The sequence below is a fragment of the Fukomys damarensis genome, unplaced genomic scaffold (assembly GCF_012274545.1).
Source record: "Fukomys damarensis isolate Sample0158 unplaced genomic scaffold, DMR_v1.0_HiC HiC_scaffold_16, whole genome shotgun sequence".
Lineage (NCBI taxonomy): Eukaryota > Metazoa > Chordata > Mammalia > Rodentia > Bathyergidae > Fukomys > Fukomys damarensis.
The window spans coordinates 106,963,311-106,973,798 of NW_022900928.1; the positions used below are offsets into that span (position 1 = coordinate 106,963,311).

Below are 10,488 nucleotides of genomic sequence, written 5' to 3' on the forward strand. Positions count from 1 at the left end.
AGGCTATGTCAAAGCATCTTGTGTGTTCTAGCTTCTCTTTTTACTTTAGAATGAAAATATTTAATAAATTCTATGAGACTTTACAATTATAATTATGTCTCTAGAAATTTAAACATTTTAATATGGCAAAAGCAAAGTTATTTGACAAGGTAGATAATAAATATTGACAATTAAAATCAATCACTTAAGGTTAAATCACTTAAACTTAAGGTTTAGTTTAAATTTTAGAAAAAAGTTGAATTCTCTAATATGTGAGAGTATTTTGTGGGATGGTATTCTGATATAAGAAACAAATATCTATGCCTGCTTCACAAGTGCAAGGGCCTGAGTTTGATCCCCAGTACCAAAACAAAACAAATAAAACCAAATATCTGAACCATAGTTAGAATTTGTTTTGGAATTATACAAATAATTGTTATTCAATGATTATATTAAAAACTTTTGATGTGAAATTAGAAATATAATGCAGAACAGTTCTATGTGTGGATCAGTGTGTTGGTGGTTCTAAATAGACATTGAAAACAGTAAAATTGAAATTTATATTTATTGCTAGGTATATATTTATATAGGTAGAGCATGATTTCAAAATGTTAGCTCTTTGAAGAGTCTCTCAGGTGTTTTGTTTGGGGCTGTGGTCAAATAGATTATATAGTACCTATATTTTTCAGCTCTAATTTTAAACATAATTCCTAATTAAATGTGGAATGAGTAAAGGATTCCATTTTTGTAATTTGTTCTAGTTTTGCTGTTGTTGTTATTACATTTACTGAATTGATACTCTATGAGTTATTATTAGTAGGGTGAAAATTTATGTTTTGGAGTGAGACAGACCTGGATTCCTGACCCAGCCCTGCTTCTTAGACTTTAGACAAATTATTTAATTTCTTCACTTCAGTTCCCCCATTAATAAAGAAGGGAATTGCAATAGTCAGTGTTCCATTAATCTAATGAAATACCCAGGGCAGGCTACTTTATAGAGAAAAGAAGTTTATTTAGCTGATAGTTTTGGAGGTGGAAAGTCCAAGCAGCATAGTCTTCCTTGGCTACGTCACATTAGGATACATAGCATCTTGGTGGGAGACTGTGTGAGAGAGGGAGATTGTGCAGCAAGTCCAGAATCTAGAGAGCAGGGTGTGTGCCTTTATAATAATAGCCTCTTGTGATAACTTATCAGGATCCCAGGAGAGAGATTTTTTAAACCCCTCTGAAGGAATTGCCTCCAATGACCTAATAGTCTCTCATCAAGCCCTGCCTCCTAAAGGTACTGTTACCTCTTCACATTGCCCTACTGGGGACCAAGCTTCCAACAAATGAACCTCTGAAGGAAAAGCCACATCCAAACTGTAGTATCCTGTTCTTGGTATTATTATTTTCTGCATTCTTTTCTATTTCTCCTCAAATTCAATAGTACTGTATTGGTTAGGTTCACGAGAGGAAGAGAATCAATAGACATGTGTTTGTGTGTGTGTGTGTGTGTGTGTGTGTGTGTGTGTGTGTGTGTGTAATTATGAAAGGGGATTTATTAAATTGTCTTACAGGATCAGAGGCAGGAGTATCCACACTGGCTGTCTGCATATACCCAGAGGATTCAGGTACTGCTCAGGCCTAGATGTTTAAGCTTCAGAATAAGAGGGACCAAGGATGCAACATCAGTCTGAGACCAAAGGCTTGGAAGCTCCCTGGAGAGTTGCTGGTGATCATCTGTGTTGAAAGGCTGAGAAGCTGGAGTCTGATGTCCACAGGTGATGGCAGCAGCAAAAGAGGCAATCACTCCAGCAGGATGGAGTTTTCCAAGTAGAGGCCCTACTTATCCTTTTCATTCTGCCAGGGCATCAAGCCTGTTGGATGGTGCCACCTACAATTAGGGTGGGCCTTCCTCCATGTTTGCTGGATTGCATGCCAGTCATCTCTGGAAATACCTATAGACACTCATGAGTGTGTTTTACTAATCTGTAGAAGTCTCTTATTCTAGTGGAGTTGACAATCAAGATTAACCATGACAACTACCTAATACAGGATTTCATTAGCTGGGTATGGTGGCACACACCTGTAATCCCAGCACTCCGGAGGTTGAGGCAGGAGGATCGTTGTGAGTTTGAGACCAGCATGGGGGCTACACAGTGAGTTTCAGGTCAGTCTCAATTATGTAATGAGACCCTGTCTCAAAAAACCAACCCCCTCCCCCCAAAAAAAACCAAAAAAAAAAAAACAACCCCAAAACCAAAAACCAAGATTTCAGAAGTTGGAATTAATGAGCTTCTAAAAAACTCTTTTGAATGAGAAAATTTCCCCTTGGAAATATTTGCGACACAAAAGAGAAGAGAAGTAGGAGAAGAATATAGTAGATATTTTATTTGGATGGAAATCTTGTCATTCTCTTTTTGTTTTTAATACCAGGGACTGAACTCAGGTCCTTGTGCTTGCAAAGCAGGCAGCGGTACCACTGAGCTAAATCCCTGGCCCTGAAATCTTGCCATTTCTAACAACATAAAAACTTGGAGGACATTATGCTAAGGGAAATAAACCAGACATAAAAGAAAAGTCCTGCACGATCTCACTTATATATATATAATCCAAAAAAATTAAATGCATAGAAACAGTAAAATGGTGCGTATAGGGGAAGGGAAGAGGTAGAGGGAGAGTTGGGAGATGTAGATCAAGAGGTATAGAATTGTAATTGTGTGGGATAAATAAGTTTAGACATCTAATGTACAGCATGAAGACTATAGATAACAATATTGTATGATATAATGGAAATTTGCTAAAAGTGGATTTTAGGTGATTTTACAAGCACAAAAAATGGGCAACTATGTGTGATGATGATGTTAATGTACTTGACTATAGTAACCATTTTGCTATACATAATTTATCAAACATCATGTTACACACCTAAAATATATACAATTTTAAAAAGCTCTAAAGATGCTTTGCCTGTGCAACCATGATGAGAGATGATGTGGTTTAGGTCTGAAACGCCCTTCAAAGACTTAGGTATTCACAGGTGCAGATTTTGGAAAGTGATGAGGTCATGGACGCACTAACTTCATCAATGGCTTAGTCCCAAATGAGTTCATTATTAGCTCCATGTGCCATTAGGAGGCGGTCAGTGGGGGTGTGGCCTCAAAGGGTGTGTTCTTGTTGCTGGCCCTTCTGGCTCCTTCACTAGATCGCACTCTCCCCCTCTGCTTCTAGTCCTCACAAGGTGAGCGGCTCTCGTCTGCCAGGCCCTTTGCCATGAGATTTTTGTTTTGGAGCCAGCTGACGATGGCTGAAGTGCCTGCAACCATGAGCTGAAATAAATCTTTGTATGTCAGGTATATTTCGTTCCTGTGACAGAAAAGCTGATTAATACAGAGGATCCCTGCAAAGGTCAGTTGTCTCCTTGCATCCAAGTCACAGCTCCTCGAAGGAATAATAGTAACTGCCCTCTCCACGTTGCAGGGTTGAGTATCACATAAAATAATACAGAGAAAAGCAGTCTGCAATGTGTAAACACACTGTAATTATTAAAGCAGGTGTTACAATAGGGTTTAGCAATTGTTATCATGCAAGTGGGAAGGATTACAATTAGCATTTTAATTCTGTCGCTGTAGTTCTAACATTTTGAAATAAAATTTAGTTACTGTCCCTAAGAGTAGTACAGGTTCTCTCATCCAATCCCTCCCTTTAGTCAGTGGTAGTTTACTTCTGCAGAAACTCCTTTTTCTACTCTGTGACCCAGTGAGGGCCTCGGAATTATGTGTCAAGCCAGGTGTAGGAGCTCACACCTGTAATACCAGAACTCTGGGAGGCTGAGGAAGAAGGATCAACAGTTCAAGCCCAGCCTGGGCAATTTAGAGACACTATATCTCAAAACAAAGAATAAGAAAGGGCTGGGGATGTAGTTCAGTATAAAAGCTCTGGGCTCAACCCCTAGTACTGGGGGAAAAAGGCTGGGGAAAAAGTTACATTTGACTCAGTAATTATTTCTAATAAACTTATTTCTTCCAACTTTTGCAGAGCACATATTACCACAAATCTTCCGGATACACTTGTTTAGCCATTTGTCCCACAGCATACACACGTACAACTGTAGGACAAACAGCCTAATGTTTGTTAAGTGGGATGGATTCATTGTTTTTCAAACTTATCGTAGTCTGTCATGATTTCCTAATTAGCATCCATTTCCTGTAACAAGTTAATTTCAGGTTAGTTTGGTGGTTACCTTTTTCAGATAGTCTCACATTTGACATGTTGATAGGTTTTTGTCTGTCCAGCTATTCTACTGGAAAGGTCTGTGATCATTGTGCTTTTGGCAATAAATACTTTTTCTTTTCCCAGGAGCGTTAGAATCAGTCTATGGTGACTTCTGAAGCTGTCCAACTGTAGCCTGTTCTTAGGAATAAACGCTGGTATATTTAGCACAAACCTGCAGACTTACTGTTCATACATTTGCAGGTTGCTTGTGGCATTATACGAAACTCTGCCTGGATGCACACTCACTGCCCCGAAGCTGCTGTCTGTGATTGAGCACAGGCAGGTCACTGATGGTAACAGGATCCAGGAAGGGCTGTCACTGCCTGTGCCACTCCATCTTCTGACTTGTCATGGCTGTAGCATCCATTCAGCATTTTTCTGCTCACCAGAGAATACAGCTTGGCAGAAGAAAAGTCTGGAATCCTTTCCCCATCTGTATCTTTTAGGTAAATGAGTTGTGACTTGTCTCCCATTATCTAAGTAGGAGAATCAGCTCCAAAAGAAGGAATGTTTCTTTCTTTAGTAATCCCTTCATGTGCTGAACATCTTTCAAGAATTTTGTGACTATGTATTCAGTAAGTGAATAGTTGAATTACAAGGAAGAACAAGCTCTTCTGAAATTTAACCTTAATGTATATTAATACGTAAGGCACATACACAGTGCTTGAATGTGTGTGTGTGTGTGTGTGTGTGTGTGTGTGTGTGTGTGTGAGACAGGTGATTGAACTCATGGCCTTCCTTTTGAGCGACATTCTTAGTACTTTTTCATTTTTATTTTTAAAGTTATTATGTTCCCCACCATGTTTTTGTTGTTAAAAATAGTAGGGTGAATGCAAGCTCAAGGACCTGAGTTCAATCCGGTGTCCCAAAAAAAAAAAAAAAAAAAAGTAGGTTGAAAAACCCGGGCCTACAGAAGCTATGAGATATTTATATATTTAAAGCATTGTTAATAAAGTGGAAAAATATATGACAGAGAACAGTAGTCCAATAAACCTAGAATAATAATTATTACACCCTTTGCAGAAAATGTTTGCTGGCACTTGTACTATGTAGAAAGTACTAACAACAGAGCCTCCCTCAGAATCTCAGCCCATTTTGGTCAAATGCCTTCCCAATCTAATATTTCTTTTCCTATTTTTTGTTTTTATATTTTGTTTTTGTACTGGGGATCAAATTTGGGATCTTGTGCTTTCAAGGCAGGCAGTAGAACCACTGAGCTAAGTCCCTGGCCCTCTTCTCCTATTTTTTTGTTGTTCCTGTTTAGGTATAGTTTCTTCATAGGTTTCACAATAGGTCTTGTTCTGCCACCTGAAACACACTGTGGCAAAGAGAGGCTATATTGGTCAGTGTTGTCAGCACCTGACATACATCTCAAAAGAAGAAAGGTTTATGTTGGCTCATGGTTTCAAAAGTTTCAGTCTATGGTTAGCTGGCTCCAAGACAGCGAGAAATATCATGGTGGAAAGGCACACTGGCAGAAAGCTGTCCATCTCTTGACATTCAGGAAGCAGAGAGAAGGGTAAGAGAATGAGACACAGAGGGAGAGAGAAGAGGGCATGGGGACTGGGTATACTCTTCCAAGGCATCCCACAATAAACCACCTCTACCAATAGCTTATTAATTCATGAACACATCAGTGGGCTAATCTGATGAGGTTAGCACACTCATCATCAAATTGCTTTTCCAAAATTTATACCACTGAACACATGAACCTTTTGGGGGACATCTGAGATGAAACTATAACATTCTACCCATGACCCCCAAAAGCTTGTGTCCTTTTCGGTATGCAAAATGCACTTATTTCATCTCCAGGAGTTACCAGAGTCTTGAAAGTTCTGACACTGCTCAAAATTTGAAGTTTTCTTCTGAGACTCAAGGCAAACTCTTAGCTGTGAGCTCTGTAAACATAAAAACCAAGTTACAGGTTTCCAAAATGCAATGTTACAGGGTAAACATTTCCATTCCAAAAGGGGAGAATAAGAGATTAGAGGGGAATAAGACCAAAATTAGACTGAAACCAAGCATGGAAAACATTAAATCTGTGAGCTTCATGTCTGGCATCTGTGGTAAATGATGATGAGATATGAGCTCCAATGGGCTTGGGTGAGCCGTCCCCTATGCCCTTGCCAGTTGCTGCCCACATGGCCTTTCTCCTGGGATGAAAGCCTGGAGCCTTCCTTGGCAACTTCCCCAGCTTTCTGGAGTTTCTATTGAAGTTTTGGGTTCATTTCTATAGCTTCATGAAAGAAGCCTCCTCTCAGGGGCTCATGGCAGGGACTATAATCCTGTCACAGATTGCCTGGTCTCCCAGGCCTACTTGTGAAATCTGGGTGGAAACTCTATGACCCCAGAATTCTTGCATTCTGCACACCTGAACAACCAGCATGACATGGATATTGCCAAGCTCTGCTGCCAGCATAAAGAATAGCTGGTCCCCCTTGGGCCATGGTCCCTGACTGTCTAGAGAATTGACCATTGGAAAAACTTCCTTAGCTGTCCCTAAATGAGTAGGGTATCCTGAAGCTTTCTTCTCAAAGAGTATCTTTCAAACAACTTAGACTTTTACTTACTTTTGAGCCCAAGAAAGGTGGGGCTTGCCCAATTCCTGAGAGGCCCTATTCCTGAGTCTTTCCTATTATCATGGTGCAAAGTATTTGGCTTATTTTTATGGTACTAACATCTTCAGTAACTATAACTTCTTTGATTTCGACTTTACATATGTTCTTTTCTTCTGATTAAACTGAAAGTTTTTGAAATACTTCTATTCTAAAAGTAGCCAGCAATACCCATGTCTTAGCCTAAATGTTGTACTGCTTTGAAATTTCCTCTGCCAGATTACTTTGCCACCTTGTAAGTTCAGCCTCACCTAAAGTCTCAGAATGCAGATGACATGCAGGCAAGTTCTTTGCTGGAAAATAATGTGTGTGACTTAGTTCAATTTTCTAGAGAGTCCTTGTATTCCCACCTGAAGTTTCATGAGCGCAGCCTTCATTGTCCACATTCCCATCAGCATTTTGGTCTTCTGAGCCCCCACAAGAATCAAGCATCAAGCTCTGTTCACACCATTCTAAGGTTTCACTATCCTGAATCTCCAAACTTTCTAAACTCCTCCTACAAACTAGTTCCAGGGGCTTCTGGATGATATCATCAGGCAAAGTCACAGCAATGGCTATGCCTCTGCATTGATTTTCTTTATTGGTCAGCTTTTCATAGCTATGACAAAATACCTGCCATACACAGCTTTAAAAGAAAAGGTTGATTTTGGCTTATGGGTTCAGAGGTTTCAGTCCATGGCTGACTGACTCCAAGGCAGAAACGTCATGGTGGAAGGGCGTGGTGGAGAAGAGCTGTACACCTCCTACTAACCAGAAAGCAGAGAGCAGGAGAATACCATGAGAGGACAGGGTGAGGACAGGATATCTCCTTCAAAGGCATGCTCCTATCTTCTCCAACAAAGTTCCACTTCCCAATAGTTCATTCAGCTAAGGACTCATGCAGGGGCCAATCCTTTAGTACTGTCATGATTTGATTATTTTTCCAAAGGTCCCACCTCTAACACCTGAGCCTTTTGGGAGACATTTAAGCTCAGACTATAACAGAGGCTCTGGGGTGTTCTTCCTCTTCCAACCAGCTGAACCATTTTTGTAAGTACCCAATTATCCCTCTGTACATTGCTTTTATGTACCCTTTATAGTGTTCATCTGGTGTACTTGTCACCTAATTTTTATTCCAGTGGATCTTTTGGATGTCAGTTTTTACCTACAACTGCAGCAGTTTTCCATATCTGTTACCTTGACCAGATTACTCCAGGGTCTGCTGGTGGCCCTCAGAGCCAATATGCATTTGTAGCTAGAGCTGTCTTAGCATTCAAACTTTGGTACATTTCTTTCTTCATTCCAGTCCAGCTTGCTGAATCCCTCCTTTTCCTATCAAGTTGCAGCCTTACTCTCAGTATTGTGTGTGCATCTGTGTGTGCGTGTGTGTGGTGCTTGGAATTGAATCCAGGGCATCATGCACTCTACTACTGAGCTATACCCCCACTCTATCTCAGCTTTATTTATTTATTTATTTATTTTGAGACAGGATCTCACTATGTAGTTGAGACTGACCTGGAACTCACTATGTAGGCCAGGCTGGTCTTGAACTCAGAGCGATCCTCCTGCCTCAGTCTCCCAAGTACTGGGATTACAGGCATGTGCCACCACGCCCAGCTATCTCAGCATTTTTTGATAGAAAAGATGATATGCATATACATGAATATAGAGCAAAGCAGTAGGTGTAAGTGATTGAGAAAATCATGAATATTGTGAAAGTACAGAGCGGACTATTTAGAAGAAAACTCTAACAATAAGAATTAAAAACAGTACAATGAGAATATCACTAACTGACCAATTAAATAATTATTTCATTTCTAACCTTCCCCTCAATACACAGGTTAAGGATCAAACCACCAGTAAATTTTTCCAAGTGATTTACTCTTTCGCAGACATACTGTCACATTTACTGATACATTATTTTGCCTTCAGCAATGTCTGTAAACATTAAAGTTCTAGAAACTAGCTTTTCAATTGTAGAGCATAAGGCAGCATCTCTTTGTAAACCTAAACACACTCACTTTTTACTAGGAACTGAATTGAACCCTCATCATGCACCCTGTTCCCCCTTGTGCAACATGGTGCATTGAGACTGGTGGCATTGCGTCGTGCAGGCTGGCTGAGAGGTTTATTTACTGGAACAGGCTCTGAGAGGTTGTCATTCAGTTGTGAGAGGTACCTTTTACATAACTTTTGTCTGGATACCTTTCTCTTTTTATATCCTTTCTGGCTTCCTCCCTTCCAGGCCCCCTTTCAGGAAACAAATGATAGCAAACATAAACTGGGGAAATCTAGCCAAGACACTCTAGTCTTGAGGGAAATGACTCAGGAACACTGATCTACATGTAAGAACTACAGGGCGATCGGAACAGTCACCAGCCTGCTGCTAGCCTGACTCTAGGTTATGTGCACCCCCTACTAGTTTATTCATCAAACACACATTTTTTTTCCCCAGAGATATTCTGGATTTCACTCACTGGGCTAGATCCTAGGGAGTAAAAAGGTAAACAGAAAGGAAAACTCTTGCTCAAGCATGTATGGAATGGGGTGGGATGGGTAGCATGAAATACGAATAGACATGTGGTGATAATATTCTAGCTCTGATCTAGAAAGAGGGAGCTAAAATTAGTACTTACTTCCCAATAGCTGGGCCATCCTAGGTCTCGACGTGTGTGAATTTAGGGGTCTGTCTTTGTCCCCAACTTTCCTTTGATTAAGTGAGGGCAGAGAAGATGGTTCACACTGTCCTGCCTTGGCCATGGTGCTTTTTATCCACATCCTTTCTTTGAATCATAGAATTCTTGACCTCTCTGCTCCCAACAAATGTTTTTATCTCCATTTTAAATCCAAATAACGATATTGTAATTACCCAGACTGTTACTGGTAAAGTGAAGAGAGGAATGCTTGCTTTATGGGAGTTTGGGGCAGAAATAATTTGAGGCCACCGCATATAGCAACTGCTGACCCCGGATTTAATTTATTACTTTACAGCAGCAAGAGAAAAATACCCCCCTTTATTTGTGGAAGTCAGAACTGTGCCTCAAAAATAGAAACTTTTCCTCCTAAATATCTTCCCACCTCCTTGGTTACCAAAGGAGGAGTTCCAAGACAGCTTCTACACAATCGGTTTCTAATCTCTGTATTTCTTCCCATCTAGAACGTCTAAGTCCTGTCTGAATCCACCCAGTCAGACTTGGAGAACTTTAGAGTAAAGACCTTCCAGCTCCCTCTGCTTTTCTGAGTCCCCGGCACAGGAGGGGGATTCCTGTCGCTGGACAGCCGCACCCGCAAGTTTGAGACGCCCAGAAGTGCTTCCCACTCACTGCAGATGAGCTGAATGAGGAGCAGCACTATTTTTACCTCCCGGGATGCAACCCTTCATATTTAGTTACAAGAAGGAAATAAATAAGGATGGAGAAGGAAATGCTTGGCCTTAGTTTTGTTCGAGCAGGAACTACTCGGGAAAGGAGGAGGGTGGTGGAAAAAGACAGGTCGATTTCCTTTATTGTTCGCTCTAGGTCAGGCCTGTCTCTGGAGTCCCGCACTCCTCTTTCCTCCCCTCGTCCCTGGCCGCCCGCTCCCCTCGCCCAGCCCCCGTGGTCGGCTGTGCGGCCGCCACCTCGGAAGGCGCCCGGGTTGCTGCATCACTCTTCCTCTA

The 10,488-nt window shown here is 40.9% G+C and overlaps 1 protein-coding gene across 1 annotated transcript in view; it reads left to right on the forward strand.

Moving 5' to 3' along the window:
* Positions 1-10,241: 10,241 nt before the first annotated feature.
* The window catches only part of Adam23 (ADAM metallopeptidase domain 23), a 165,580-nt gene continuing 165,333 nt past the window's right edge, over positions 10,242-10,488 (forward strand). The window contains exon 1 of the mRNA XM_010616208.3: positions 10,242-10,465. Within this exon, the coding sequence (XP_010614510.1) occupies positions 10,242-10,465 (224 nt within the window). The remainder of the gene's footprint in view (positions 10,466-10,488) is intronic.